The sequence below is a fragment of the Leptonotus elevatus genome, chromosome 6 (genome assembly GCF_054856555.1).
Source record: "Leptonotus elevatus isolate MCC_2025b chromosome 6, RoL_Lele_1.0, whole genome shotgun sequence".
NCBI lineage: Eukaryota > Metazoa > Chordata > Actinopteri > Syngnathiformes > Syngnathidae > Leptonotus > Leptonotus elevatus.
In genome coordinates, this window is record NC_141244.1 from 16,673,655 (window position 1) to 16,689,555 (window position 15,901).

Genomic DNA, 15,901 nt, shown 5'->3' on the forward strand with positions numbered 1-15,901 from the left:
ACGCAGTAACAAGGGAGGGAAAGAAACGCCGATAACATAATGGGAAGGCGCTTTGCCAAGTCTTAAATAAGCTTTTCTCGATTAACACCAGACGTGAAGGTAACACCAGTATAAAATAGCTGCAACAGATGTGAGGTGCTGTGCGCTCAATGTCGAGTCTTTTGTAGAAACTTTGGGGCAGGGGGGGGAATTAAAGTGACATGAATGTGTGTGTGTACCATTTGCATTCAGGGCGAATGGGTGTTGAGCTTTGACTATAGATCAAATTGCGACAAAAGAAAAGGTATTATTTCTGATTTGTGCCAAAACCAAATGGGGGTGGGGGGGTGCTTTCTACATAACTACCCATCACACAAACAAATAGACAGTGGTGAAAACAATACCTTTGCACATTCATACCTGGTTTAAAGGAACAATAGGATAACCCGATTTTCAAAAATTTTAAACAGGACACTACAATTGAAATGAAAATCAAATGTACAATCAATTATCATTACTGTATTTTGTTATCGCTCTGTCCTGGCAGCCATTTGCCGCACATCGTTCCTGCATTGTAACATTGGAAACCGCAGCATGAGGCTAGTAGGACTACATTTCCCGCTTATTGTGCACAGTAAATTCTGTTTTGACTTAAATAAATAGACTCAGTTTTACAGTAGGCTAATATTTACACTTGGAAGAGAGTAAAATAAAGAATTTAAAAATAAATAAATAAAAGTCATTCAAGGGTTGAGGAGCAAACTCATGACCTTCAGCTTGGGAGACTGCTACTCAACCACCTTTATTTTTTTTTTCAATTCTATATTTTACTCTCTTCCAAGTGTAATTATAACTCTAAAACTGAGTCTATTTGGTCCCACTCTAAATCTAAATAGAGTCAAATTTGCACTCCTGAATTTACTGTGTGATTAGATATGGATGAGAATTAGAATGCAAGCGTGAATGTGAAAGTAAATAGGAAGGAGTTAACTGTTAAATTCTTTTTTAATTGGTTTGTTGTGTGAATCACGATGACAACTTTGTGATTGACATACACGTGGCCGGGACGAGACCTGTGTAAAAACGGCACCAAAAAATGGGGCTGATGAAATCCGCCGTGATTCGGTCCACAAGGCTCAAATTTGGGACCGTCCAATTAAACTGAGACGCCTGGTTACCCGAGCTAACAAGCGTGAGCTAGCCCAATGGCTAACAAAAGTTTAAAAACATATATTTCACACTTTACCTGTTTGTCGGGTGGTAATTGGAGCTCCCCGGTTGAGTTGTCCAATTGCCCTTGTGTGCATAAAGAGCGGCTTTCCATCATTTGAGTTAGCCTTTGCGATCTTGAAGCTGCTAGCAAGATTCAAATCTAGCTTCACTCCAGCCCTAATAGATCATCAATAAATGTCCTGTTTCAATGAAAAATTGGTATTGAAATTGGTATTGATCCTCTTTGCGATACTGTTCACATTTAGACCAAGATGAGCCTTTAAAAACTGATCAACAGTACCTCGGAAATCCAGGAAAGTACTGACGATGAACCGTTGGACGTGCATTCAAAGGTTGAAAGAAGGTTGAATTAAGTTCACCTGTAAAAGTTATCCTGCGTTTTAGATTCATCCGTAAGTTTTACCCAACAGCTGAATATGCCTGTTTTTGGAGTATATACGGTAAGATGAAACAAATGAGATACAAATGAATCATGTGAAAAGGTCACAGTGTGACAAAACAGCTTACAAACATATTCATTCATTCATTTTCACATTTTTCTCCCTTATTAGCAGATGAATGTGTGAAGGTCAAGCGATCGTCTCAGCTAACTAAAAGGAAAATACACTTGAAAGTGAAAGGGGACTCTGCGTCACTCCAGCTAACCGCCGCTAAATGTCCACATATTGATTTAGGAAACTGCAATGTTTGTTTAAGCAAAGAAAAGCAGCCCATTACCGGCGGGCAGCGCTTGCAGCCTTAAGAGTGCTAATGAGCCCACTGTGCCCTCTCACTATCTCTCGCTATCTATTTAAACATACAATATTAGCTCGACGAATATTACTTTATAGAGATGTGTCCAGAAAGAGGGATAGATCTTCTATGTCAACGGAAGTCGGCACTCAAACATGAATTCATTTAAATGTACTTGCGTGGTTTTACGGAAGAGGATTAGGGCCAGTGAAGAGAGAGAAAAAAAAGTGTGGCAGGATTCTGACTTTATTCTCAGAATTCTCACTTCAAAGTGAGAATAATTGTAGCACTAATAAAGTCAGAATTTCGAGAATAAAGTCAGAATTCTGAGAATAAAGTCAGAATTCTCACTATAAGTCAGAATTCTGAGAATAAAGTCAGAATTCTCACTTTAAAATCAGAATTCTGAGAATAAAGTCAGAATTCTCACTTTAAGTCAGAAGTCAGAATTCTCACTTGGGCCGAAACGATCTCAACCTATTCTCAAACTTTAAATGGGTAAGAAGCCCGGCTCGCTGGCTTGGAGCCGGGCGTGGAATGCGAGCCGCCCAGTGGACCACTTTTGGTAAGCAGAACTGGCGCTGCGGGATGAATCAAACGCCGGGTTAAGGCGCCCGATGCCGACGCTCATCAGACCCCAGAAAAGGTGTTGTGAGAATTCTGACTTTATTCTCAGAATTCTGACTTTAAAGTATTACAATTATCCTCACTTTGAAGTGAGTATTCTGAGAATAAAGTCAGAAACCTGCCAAACTTTTTTTCTCTCTCTTCACTGGCCCTAATCCTCTTCCGTATGGTTTAAAGTGAATGAAAAGCTATTTAAAAAAAATAATAATCATCTTATTTCCAAACTCTCAACAACAACAAAACAAGACAACAAAGGCAGCATCGTTGTTGGTTAAGATAGTTCTTTATTATGAAGTGCCACAAAATGCTTTGTGTTCATTGTGCTTACATTGTCTAAATACTGGCTCAAAAGACCCAGGAGATCCTCCCTCTGCACCAGAGAGCCCAGAATCTCCCGAGATAAAGTGTGACAGATATCACTGTACAGCGGTTAAAAACGCTTCAGTCCTTTTACAAACCCTCGTCCAACAAGTGATTAGTTCGGCCAGCGTTGCGCACTTCAGCTCGGAAATACAAAAAAACAAGAAAGAAAGAAAAAACAGAAGAGAGGTCAAGCTAGTACAAGTTTTCAATTCTTCTCTACCTGAATTCTAGTTAGTTTCATTGTGCTACTTTCTTTCAAGGTGGACATGATTCGGATGGAAGTGCTTGGAGAGCAAAAGATCTGGAGCTCGCATGGAGACACACAACTGCAAACAGGACAGCCGTCCGGAGCCAACAGGTCAGAGGATTATTGCTCTTAAAGACCCTGTCGGAGATTTCTTTGTAGATATCTTATACATGCTTGAAGATAATTGCTGGAAATGTGAAAAGATTTATTTTAGAATTATGGAGTGCTCAATTGTAGCGATTTAGCAGAAAAAAATGTTTTTTTTCTTCTTTTCTTTTTTTATACCTGGGTGATTTTTTTTTTTTATCATTCAAATTTGGTAGGGTTGTGAACAACACTCTTCTGTGTCCCATGTCAAATTTAGAAGACATTTATTTTTACTTTAAGTGGAATGATTCAATTTGTTTTGATTCAATGCATTTGCTTCTTTTAAATTATTTAAAAAAAAAAAGACTTTTCTGATTCAAAACGGTTTTTGTTTCACCCCTTGTATATATTTAAAATGGAAAATCCTGTTAAACTTTTTCTGCGCTTTTATATAATCTATTTTATATAAGTTTTTTGTTTAGTCTTGTAATGCTCATGACCGCCACCTACAGGGCTGGAGTAGAACAATATCTATAATGATTTTTCCAGTCAAATGAGACACACTGAGCATTGTATTGCCTTGGTGGAGCTCTGCGTTATCCGGAGTTCCATTCTAATTATTCCGTTGCATGTTCTTCACGTAATTCTCCAACTTCTTATCTGCTATTAAGCTCTTTTACGGTATTGCATCGATTTCACAGTCGACAATTATTCACACCTTTATCTTCATCGCTGTTGATTTATTGCTTTTATTCTTTTTATGTTTTACTTAGTTCTTTTTTAAATTCCTGGATAAAAATACTTCTGCTTTTGCGACTCATTTTTCAAAGAGCTCAAGATTAGATTGACGGCTGCAATTTATTAAAAAAAAAAACTGCCGCCTCACAACATTCTCAAGAAGTGTTTGTCTTCAAACGAGAGCTGTTAGTTTATATCTGAGATGAAGGCAAAAGTAGGGCATGAGTCCATGTTCAGTGCAAACTCTCCTTTTATCCTTATAACCCTACAATAATGCGTAGTGAAAAGCAAATGGCTAATTGAATAATCTCCTTATTAAACTCGGGATCTTCATCTGGATGTGTGATTAAATAAAGGTTACGCACGCCTGAGGAACCGCCGCAATTATCGCAAGTCCTTTGTGAAAGAATCACTTGTTCATATTAAAGCTATTATTTCCAATTGTTGGAAGCTTGACTGGGGTGCGGAGTTTAATCAGACAGCCCCAGATGTTCTCCCCGGGTCGCTGCGAGCGCGTTACGTAACGCCAGTCGTCATTACCGAGCGCCAATGTTTTTTGCCGCAGTTGCGTGTGTCCTCCGAGTGTCTCCAGGGAAGCTCCAGGAATCGACAGCGGGGTTTTTTTTTTCGGGGGGGCTTTAGAGAAGCTGGGTTCAGCCGCGCTGCTATCAACGCGCTCGCCGTGTATTGTTCGGGGGGCCCTTATGTGACTTCATCCTGTTGGTAGGAATGAATGGGTAAAAAATAGCGGCGCTAATGTACACAGCGGCGGGGGGAGGGTAAACGTGAAGGTGCCGGGCCATCCAGCCGTAAGTGCACGCTTTTTTCCCGCGGTCTGAGAACGTACACTTTATGCGCGGCTGAATAATGCAGCGCGTTTAAAGTTGAGCCACCGCGCAACTTTAGCGATCAGCCTTCACTTCACTCCGCCCATCTTGAATTTTTCAAGATGGACGTTTATTTGTCATCCAATCCAGCAAGCAGCTGATCCCAGCTCCTTTCCTCCCCCAAAAAAATCCTACGTTAGTTCTACTCACTAAGAGGCAGGCAGTGCATAACGAGAGAGGAAAGACTTTTTTGTTTCTTTTTGTTCCGCTAACACTACATTGGCATGTTCCCTGATGTCTGCAATAGTTGTCTTTTTTTTTCTGTTTATATCTATAGGTGAAGTCAAACATACCTGATTTTTGAAACTGCTATACAGTAGTAGTTAATACTTCATAAAATACCATGCATTAGTGTGATTATTGCTTTGAAAAAAGTCCTACGGAGGCTCCAAGAGAAAAATATTGCCCTCGTCTATTAAATTTTGGCAACAAAAAAAAAGCTTTATGTGATGTTGGCATAGATAAGATTTTTTTTTTTTTGCATGCAAATTACGGTTAGGAAAAAAAAAGTTGAACAACATAATTACAAAAAAAAAATAGCACTTAAAGAGGAAGTTAACCAAAAAAAAAAAAGTCTTTACTAACATGTTATATGCACACCTAATACTCTAAACTCAACATTCTGATTTGGATTTGATTTTGGTCGTTGGTTAATTTATTGGCCATATAAACATACAAAATATAAAATAAAAGTTAAAAAAAGAAAAGAGTCCTCATTCACATGTTCAAAGAGAGTAGGAAGAAGTACAAGAACGTGTCTAGTGTTTATGGAATATAAGTTATCTCAGGGGGGCGGCCATTTTGCTACTTGCTGTCAATTGAAAATGACATCACTGTTGTTCACGGGTAACGACCAATCACGGCTTCGCTTGCCAATGTCACACGACCAAACTCAAGAAACGGGCACCGTGACTGGGCAGTACTTGAGCCCTGAGCAACTGTGATGTCATTTTGTACTAGACAAAATGGCCGCCTCCTGAAATGGATGAAAACAGACGGATCTTGCTGCTTAATTCATCATATTCCACAAACACAATATCAATCAGAATGCTTTGTTTAGACAAGTGGTACTGCATAGAACATATTCTTGTATGACTACACCTTTCAAAAGTGGCATATGCTTTGGCCTTTTGCGGTAGGAAAAAAAGAACTGAATAAAAAAAGAATAAAGTGCAACATAAAAAAGACATGACAAATCAGTAAACAATAAATAGTTAAATAATTAAATAAATAAATAGTCTTTGTTTCTACCTCGGTAGCGGAGAGAAAATGGTCACTTGGTGCAGAAGAACGTTAGCGTTACTATCGTTGTTTATTACTCTATTATTACTATTATTTCTCCAAAAGCAAAAGAAAAAAACTCTTTCTACGCATCGTAGTGCAGAGAGGAAGCCAGCAGCCGTTAGCTCGCCGTCAGCCGTCGTCATCCTTGCGAACGTCTGAACCCGACGCCGGATAGAAGCCGCCTTTGTATTTTTGTTGTCTCTATCCGGAACAGGAAGAAGAAGTCAACAGGAAGTGCATGCGTCAAACAGTTCAATCCTTCATCTGGAGGAGAAAAAATTGTGCTATCGTCGTCACCGTTAATCGGCTGCAGGGGAAAGCGAGGTGCAGAATGTGAGCGAGGAGGAGAAAGCCGGGTCCGAACACAAAATAGTTTGCGTCACTTTTTTTTTTTTTTTTTTTTTGCAAGTGGCTTGGAGGGTCATGCATCCAGGGGCCCGAGAGGAGAGAAGGGCCCTTTGAAGCAGGCCGACTCGTAGTGCTTGTTCAGGTAACTCTTGAGCGCGAAGGTCTTGTTGCAGCGTTTGCACTTGAAGTGCTTGAAGGCCGAGTGCGTCTGCATGTGAGCGCGCAGGTTGGAGCGGTCCGCGAAGGCTTTCCCGCAGTGGGCGCAGCCGAAGGGTTTCTCGCCCGTGTGCGAGCGCATGTGGCCCTGCAAGAGCCACGGCCGGCTGAAGGCTTTGCCGCACACGTCGCACTTGTGTTTGAGGTCGTGCGTCAGCAGGTGCATAGCCATGGCGGGCATGGACACGTACACCTTGCCGCAGGTGGGGCATTTTTTGGCCAGCTTGCTGTCCAGCGAGCGGTGCGTCTGTTTGTGCCGGCTCAGGTTGGACGAGGTGGCGTAGGTCTTGCCGCACTCGTTGCACGTGTGCCTCTGGATGCTGCGGGGGCTGCCCATGGCTTTCCTCCGGGAGCGGCCGTCCGTGATGTAAAAGGCGTCCACCGAGTAGCCGTCGCTGACCGCCGCGTCGCCGTTGATGTAGCCGTCGGTGAGCTCCGAGCCGGGGCTGTCGGGAGACTCCGAGTCCGGGGCGCCGTAGTCGCTGTGGGCGCCGTCGTAGAGGGGGTCCGGCGAGGGGACCTTGATGCCGCCGTCGCTCTCGCCATCGTACACCGACGGGCTGATGTAGTCGCTGATGTAGCCGGCTGTCGGGCGAGAAGAAAACAATGGGGTTTAGACTTTGAACTTTGTTTTGTCTCGTGTCTGACGTCTGGGTCCATTTGATGACGATTTGGACTTTTTGAAATGATGCGAACGTTGCTCTACAGACAAGCGAAGACACAAACGATGTGTTGGCATCTCTCGATTGGCCGCTTTCTCAGTGGCACTCTTTTGATCTGGTCTGCCAGGGTTATTACTATGTTATAACTGCTGAGATCATCAGGTGTGCAGTGGGAAATGATCCACTTCCGTTTTGGTGCTCCTTATTTAGCTTGCAAAAATAATTCCATGCCTGAGGATAAAACAACCAATCAGAGACAATCCCTCTGAATCATTATAGAAATAATTTCATTGGATGAATTAATATTCTTATTGTCATGTCAATTTCTGCTTCTGCAATGTGCGTTTCCACCTGATTGATTTCGATGGGAAAGCGGGGAGCCGCTTCGATTGGCTGGAAGTTTGCTGCATTCCATTCCACTATCCTTCTGCGCTAATCAAGCAAAATACCAAAAGGAAGAAAATTCCACCCATGCACGCAGCTAGACTGCGCTTTGTGTTGGACTTGTTCTGGACATGGACATTTACTGCATGACGAATAGGATGCTTGTGTAGGGCAACAATGTAACAGGTCAGCTACCAGCTACAAATGAATGATATCAAAGTCATGGTTTCTGTCAGTGATCGGTTGTTTGTCCTCATGCTTGGTGGTCTCTTGTATATCAAATTAGAGGCACAAGATGGGGCCAGACAGCTGACTTTTTTCACACATCATATATTTACCAATTACTTATATCAAGTCATAGTGTTTGTCTAATTGGCCTAATTATTTTGTTCTTTTACTAAAAATAATTATCTAGCTATTGAGAACCAAAACATTTAAATGCTCCTCCACTACATCGCAGAAGGTACAGGTAGGAAGGTTGGTCATTTTATGCTCACCATTTCTGTACTCTAACTTATCTAGTAGGGATGTAACGATATCCAAATATTATATATATATATATATATATATATATATATATATATATATATAACGATATTATTTTACTAGGGTAACATTTAAGATCTGTCTCGAGACTGCAGAAGAAAAATAGCCTTTTGGCTAATTCTGGCATATTAGTATGTACTGTCCCTGCTACAAATAAATCAAATGAAACATCACAATACGATATTATCACGATATGAAGGCCACGATATGATAATCATCACAATATGTGGGGAGGTTGGCGCTATCAAAAAAGATCACAATATTGTAAAAAAAAAAAAGCTCATTTTTTTATTAATCGCATGACTTTACTAGTTAACTCACGATTAATCACACATTTTATATCTGTTCTAAATGTACAATAAAAAAATCTAGGTTTTCACACTTGTTAACAAAAGTGGGAAAAACATGTTAAACTAATAGAAATAGTTCAAATGAATTTTTGACGTCTATAGACGTCAATGGCAGTGAATGAGTTAATATTGAGGCACTTACTTGCTAATGCACGCACACATTGAGTTCCTCCACATATTGACTTTGTCCACAAGCATATTACATTCTTCTTCATCTGACCATTAGCGTGGATTTTAAACATAGAAGGGCCAAAACATGCCTTGTGAAAATTAAACTGCACTAAAGAAAAACTAGCCACCAGAGGGTGCTAGAACTGCACAAATGGAAATCGACTTGACTTTTTTTAACAGATGTGCCGTTTTTAATATTGTGACATGACGACGCCGATATTGCGGCAGTTTTGATATTGCGATATCACGATATTGCCGTTATCATTACATCCCTATCATATAGCAGGTTAGTCATTTCAAAACGTTGTGCTCCGCAGTCTCCATTTTGCTGTGCCAATCCGTTTTCTTGCTGTTGACCTCCTCATGAATAGAACTGGCCATGCTGCATCCAATGGTGTTGTTTGCTAGCATGCCTCGTTCAGGCGAATGCATTTAATGCAGCCTAGTTTTCTAACATATTTTACTGAAGTGGAAAAGCGACCGGCGACCTCCCCGGCAGCTGGACAGCCGCAAAGTAGATGTACTGCGTTCTATATGCATGTGATAGCTAAGCCACCATCAGCAGTGACTAGCAACACGTTCTGACTGCTTTTACAACTTTCCAACAAAAACTGAAAAGCCTCCAGGAAGTGAAGTATGAAAAGAAAACACGATTGTATCCTTAGATATAATTTAACGCCTGAATATGCCTCCTCTGGCTTTTTTCAGAGTTCCCTCCCTTGATGTCTTTTTAAAGCCACGAATCGTCATGTCAGGTTTTCAGGGCACTGGCCTGACTTTCTGCACATATAAAAGCCAATTAAACGCATATAGTAGCCCATATTGTGACAATTGGCACAACTCTGTGATGAGGTCCAACATAGGAGCTCTTTCAAATGTTCACTTTTGATCTTCGAGCTGGAAATTGAACAATCATTTTTATTATTGCATTCTAAGGAGGACAACAGTTTCTACTTTATTTACGTAGTCATAATTGAGGTAATGAAAATATTAGACACAGTTCAACATAATGATGCCACTGTGGGATTGATGCGCCATTTGATTGGTTGTTTTAGCAATGATATGAGAGCATATATAATGTAGTTAAATCTGTGCCTCTTTTTTTAGAATATATCAATGAATTATACATAAAAACAAATTCCATATATTTTTTTTATGATATAGTATAAGTTCCCTTCTAACTCATCATAATTCTCTCCAATATGTATATTTGTCCTAATATTATTATATATATTTTTTGTATGTCCGAATGACTATTGTAAAAAGTGAATCGTCATTCATTTCTACTATATATGCTGGCCAGGATCGTTAGTGAACTGTTGCTGACCTTTGAGTAGGGTTGGACCGATTAATCAGCTGGCCGATTTAATAGGCCGATATTAGCTGTATAAGTGGTCGATTTATTTTCCAATTGTATATTTTTGCAACATTCAAAAGAGACATTCAAACATCACCCTGCCTACAAAAATCGGACAATTTTTCTCTCTGTTGTAAATATTAAAAAATAAATGATTTTTTTTAATAATGAAGTCATGACAAACAGTCACATATCCATATATTTAATAGTGTAGGCATTAAGGGACCAACACATAAGTTATTATGTATTCTTTAATTAATCGACCGATTAATCGGTTAACGGAATTTTATTCTGCCAAGTATCGACTCGACATCGGCTTCAAAAAATCCATATCGGTCGAGCCCTACTTTTAAGTGAAAAAGTCTCCAAAAACAGTTGGGTCAAAAGTAACCCAACTATGGATCAAAAATGGACTGATCCACTTTATGGATCAATATGACCCAACTTTTTGGGTTGTTTAATACAAAATGACCCAATTTTGAGGTTTTTTTTACACTAAAAGACCAATTTCTTGACTCAAAGTTGGGTTAAATTGATCCAACTAGAGGATCGGTCCATTTTTTGACCCATAGTTGGGTTATTTTTGACCCAATCAAACACAGGGTACATATCATTTACATTCACTTCTTTGAAGAGTCTACTGCAAGCAGGAAGGCTAGATCTTACATTCAAACCCACAACCTCTCCAGACAGCCGTGCTAATCTCGTTCAGCCGCGAAGCCAATGACGTACAATTTGGAACTAATTCAACTTTCCTACAGTGTCTCAACAAATTAAATACCAAATGGTCCAACAACCAAGGTATGGTTTAAAACCTTTGCCTTGTGCTGTTATAAAATACGTCTTCCATAAGTATTTTGTTTTGATTTGAGTGTTTATGCTCAGCATGAAGTCGTCTTATTTTTGTGTCTATTAATGAGCTGAAGAGAAACCTCTACATGACTCGTTTCTCTCTATCCATCCATATACGGGATGTCAATTATTCCCAACTGTGCTTCATCCGAGCAGAAAGTTGCCGCTCACGCGCGCGGTGGCTCAATCCTGCACTGCGGTGAGCGTTCCGGCCACGTCAAGCTTTTGAGGAGGGAGGGAGGTGGAAGAAGTAGAAAAAAAAAAGGGTAGCGGAAGGCTGCAGGTCGCGTGTGAAGCCACACAGGGCTTGTTAGCCTCGACATGATGAATACGCCACTGACAGATTTGTGTTTTTTTTCTGTCTTCGCCGACGCGCAAACACAAGTGAGGGTCATTCGCGGGAAGCGCACGCTGATGCAACAACGTGTCAGTGGCGCCCGGGTGGAGGATGCATGGAGACGTCTGTTCAAGGGTGTATTAAAGTTCACGGGGCACAACAATGAGTCACGCCGTTGCTGGAGGTTGTGCAGCAAAAAGGCGGAATTAAGAGAACGAGCACAAATCACATGATCTGCGTTCATACACAAACATCAATCGTAAATCAAACTCCATTGATCATTTTTCTATGATAATCTTGCAGGTAACTAAGGATGTTCAATACCACGTTTTTTCAGACCAATACCAGCACGAGTTCTTAACTCTTGAGTAGCCACCAATACCGATACCAACTACTGATACCACGAGTGCTCTTGTTACATAAAAAAAAGAAGAAAGACAGATCATTTTAAAGACCTACGTACCCAATCTAAAAATGTCCTTAACATTTTATGAAACTAATGGCAACTTTCTTTTCTTCTAGTTTATCATTTTTAGTTCCTGATCTTAAGACAGCCACAAGAGGGCGCCAATACTGGCACTGGCCGCCCTTGTGACTACTGATGCCTTGGAATAAGACCGGGTACCTGCTACGCTACTCACCCATTTTTAGGGATATCTTACAGAAGTGCAACGCGTTCGTCATCAATTATGTACTTGACACATCGCAAGTCACACCGTCTGTTTCTGATTGGTTGTTTTTCCTCACATGTGGTGGTATCTTGTGTACCAAAAAAACATACTGATCATATTCATAACGTAGTTATTCCGAGCCATAAGGAAAGTTTTAACAAATATGTCCAAACTATTACCAATTTATAGAAACATAACAGTATCAAGTTCAACCACTGGGGTCAATCTGAGATTTTATTGAATTTGGATTGGATTTGCTATTTTGAGAGAGAAAAATGCATGGGGAAAAAAAGCTCATCGTCAAACATTTATTAGCTGTATGAAGTAACATTTTAACCATATTAATAGCAATGCAGGTGGAAAAATGAGTTTAAATTTTTATAAAATAGTGTTTCCCCACCCTACATCCAAGCATTTACTTGTTACTTGTTACTTACAACAGAATAAGTTTTAATTCCACATGTTTATGTCGCACACATATGTACTTGAAATAATATACAGTATACAATACAATACAATGGATGGATGGATATTTATTTATTTTTAATTTTTGATTTATTTTAAATTTTTATTATATATATATAATATATATATATATATATAATAAAAAATGTATATTATATAAAATTTTATAAAAAAAATTAAATAGAAAATGGATGGATGGATATTCATTTATTTTAAATATATATTTTTTAATTTTATATTTATTGTAATTTTATATATATATATATATATATATATATATATATATATATATATATAAATGCAATAAATATAAAATAAAAAATAAATAAATATCCATCCATATATATATATATATATATATATGTACTTATATACATATATATATATATATATATATATATATATATATATATATATATATATATAATAAAAAATTACAATAAATCTAAAATGAAAAAATATATATTTAAAATAAATGAATATCCATCCATCCATTTTCTATTTTCGGTGAGCTGGAGCTTATCCTGACTCTGGCTGAAAGGCAACTAGTCACCAGTAACCCTAACCTGAACCCGTTAGTCACTGAACCCACACTGCCTGCACCCAAGTCAGTCAATCAAATACTTGACTAATATATATATATATATATCTTTCCGATTCTGGTGTCATATTATCTGCATGTTTCTTGGTTGTTGTGTAACAGGTATTCTTGATGAACAGGGGTTGTTTTATTTAAAGGCTATTTACATAATCAGCACACAAACAAAGTATCTAGCACGTAAAGGCTTCTGGAGGTTCCAATGTGATGATAATAATAATAGCACTTGCTTATAAATGACCATGGCATAAAAGTGAGGTGTGCCATGAATAATCTTAAGTAAAAGAAGTTAACCGCTGTAAAAAGTGCAAACAACAAAACACTCTGAGCACTTGTGTGACGTCATGCACAATGATGTTTCAAAACATATTAAGCCGCACAATTTTCACAATTCTGAATTGTACAAGCTCACGGGTATTTCGCTTTATAGTTTCTACCGTGACCTAACCACACACATAAATATCACTGCCAGAAGCCTGTTGAGTATCTTATTTGTTTTCAATGAATTGGACTTCAAATGAGCCATGGAGTCCAAAGTTAAAAGGTTTGTTGCCATAAATGACCCCTGGTTGTCTCCTTTAACCTTATTTAGCCTGAGAGCAAGTCGGCGGAGAGGTCGGATGTCGACTAAGCTGAAAATCAATGAAACATGGAGTTCATACGACCTTCTCGCAAACATCCACTTTCAAATAGCTCAGCAGAAAGAGTGCATATGCGACAGTGAAAAATATGAAGCCGGTTTAATTCCCCAATTTGACCCGTGAGCAAGGCAGCTGAGCCCTCCTGCTCGACTCTAATGGGTTAAACAGAAGTGAAGTTTTGTGCAAAAACGTCTTCAACCAGTTGAGCAAATGCATCCTCAGCACATTCCAGCCCGGGCTGTGGTTGTGGCGCACATTCGACATCCACACACCTGTTCAAGCTGAGCCCGACCTACCTTTGTCATGTAGCCGCAGACTGAGCTCCGTCCTGGGCCGGTAGGCGCGCTCCAAATCATCCCCGGTGGAGAAATCATCCAGTTTCACCTTTTTCACCAGGAAAGACCTCGGCATGGTGGTGCAACACACACGCACGCGCACACTCAGACACACGAGTCCGCACACACGCAAACACAGCAGACCGGCGTGGCCAGCGTGACCAGCAGAGTTTGCGGAGACAGATCTTGAATTGTGTGGAAATTCCAGCACTTGGCTTCCTCCTGGGCAGAGCGGGAGCAAGTTCAGCACCGGACAGCTCCCTCTCGCTCAGCAGACAAGCGGAAGTCCACTCGCCGCCAGCCTCACGTGCGGCGAAGAAGAAATAGATGTTGAGAAGAAGAGGAGAGGAGAAAGAGGGAGGGAGGGGAGAGTGGAATCCAGTCTCCAGTCCCGGCCCCCCGTGGAAATAGTCCTCAAGTCCGTCCGGCGACTCGTGGGCTCATCGCATCCCCCCCACCTGCAGCTCCTCGACCTTCTCTTTCTGTTGCTTCCCTCTCTCTTCTCTCCTCTCCCGCTTTGTGCGGCGAGCTGCTGCGTGCTTGTGTCGTCTGACGATCAGCTGACGGCATTTATAGGCGATGGGGGTGGGGAGGGGTGTACATAAAGAGAGTGGGGGGGAGAGAGAGAGAGGGAGTCCAAAGAGTGCTTAATTTAATCCATCCCTCCTCTCCAGGGAGCGGTGACTGGCCCGGATGATTTATTGAAGCTGTTAACACCCACCGACACCCACCCCCCACCCTTCTTTTTGTCTTTTTCCGATCTTTCTTTCATCACTCTCTTTATTTTCTTTGGTTTGGAAGAACTTGGCATATTTAGAAGTGATGGGGAAAAAGGCGACTTTAGTATCTTCACAATTGTATGGAGCACTGAGATCTTGCTCCAATCAAGATTCACGGCACCTTTGTCAAGGTCAATTACAAACACATTCAAGTTCATATTTGCAAGCTTTTACAGCAGCAACTGGAGCGATTCATTTTCCATAAGGCTTGTCCTGATTTTGGATCGTGAGTGAGCAGCCTATCACAACTGACTTTGGTCAATCACCGGCAAGGTTATTATAGTTGTTCAAGGGATACTTGACTCATTGAGCCATTTTCAGCAGTAAAAAGTTCATATTTGGTCCAGAATGAATTTGATAACTTCTTTATTTTTCATGTTCAATTCATCTCTTTAAAAACTATTTTTTCCACTTGCTGTTGATTGAAGATGACATCACCTGTGCTGAGGAAGTAGGTAACGACCAATCATGGCTCAGTTTGCTAACCGAACCCAGCCATGATTGGTCGTAATCTACTTCAAATGGCAAATGGAAAAAATGTTTTTTAAAGGTATTAATTGCACATGAAAAATAATGAAGTTATCAAATTTATTCTGGACAAAATATTAACTTTTTACTGCTGAAAATGGCTCAATAAGTCAAAAATAGCTAACATTGAAAAGCATTTTTGTTTATAAAATTAAATAAAAACAAAATACTGAAATTACATTTTGCGTTTATAAAACTAATTCTACCTTTGTTTTCATCTGTCAATTAATAACATGCGTGAACTTTCATTTTAATTGTACAGTGTTCCCTCTGTAACGCAGTCCACTTTTCACAGTTTTTCTTGGGGGGTGTAATTTTGCATGCATTTTTTAACAGTTATGTACCTATTTAATCAAATTGATGAAGGTTTCAACATTGAGAACGTTTAAACGAGATGAATGTGACAAAATGTAAATGCCTCGATGAGAAGAGTGTATAAATTGTGTGGTGAGGGATTTTAGAGCCTTAAAACATTTATAAAAAA

General features: G+C 39.9%; 1 protein-coding gene across 1 annotated transcript; it reads right to left on the bottom strand.

The window, feature by feature from the left end:
• Window positions 1-2,832: 2,832 nt before the first annotated feature.
• Window positions 2,833-14,640, bottom strand: LOC147172305 (transcriptional repressor scratch 1-like). Its single transcript, XM_086079265.1, has 2 exons — window positions 14,072-14,640; window positions 2,833-7,326 (listed from the first exon to the last, which is right to left on the bottom strand). Exons 1-2 carry the CDS (start codon window positions 14,184-14,186, stop codon window positions 6,599-6,601), a joined length of 843 nt encoding a protein of 280 aa, XP_085935391.1. The 5' UTR covers window positions 14,187-14,640; the 3' UTR covers window positions 2,833-6,598.
• Window positions 14,641-15,901: the final 1,261 nt, after the last annotated feature.

What these genes read in the sequence shown, in the direction of transcription:
- LOC147172305 (XM_086079265.1), bottom strand. Translation starts at nt 14,186, where the DNA reads ATGCCGAGGTCTTTCCTGGTGAAAAAGGTGAAACTGGATGATTTCTCC. An exon ending in TCTGCGGCTACATGACAAAG is followed by an intron (nt 7,327 to 14,071) that starts GTAGGTCGGGCT and finishes CTCGCCCGACAG; the next exon opens with CCGGCTACATCAGCGACTAC.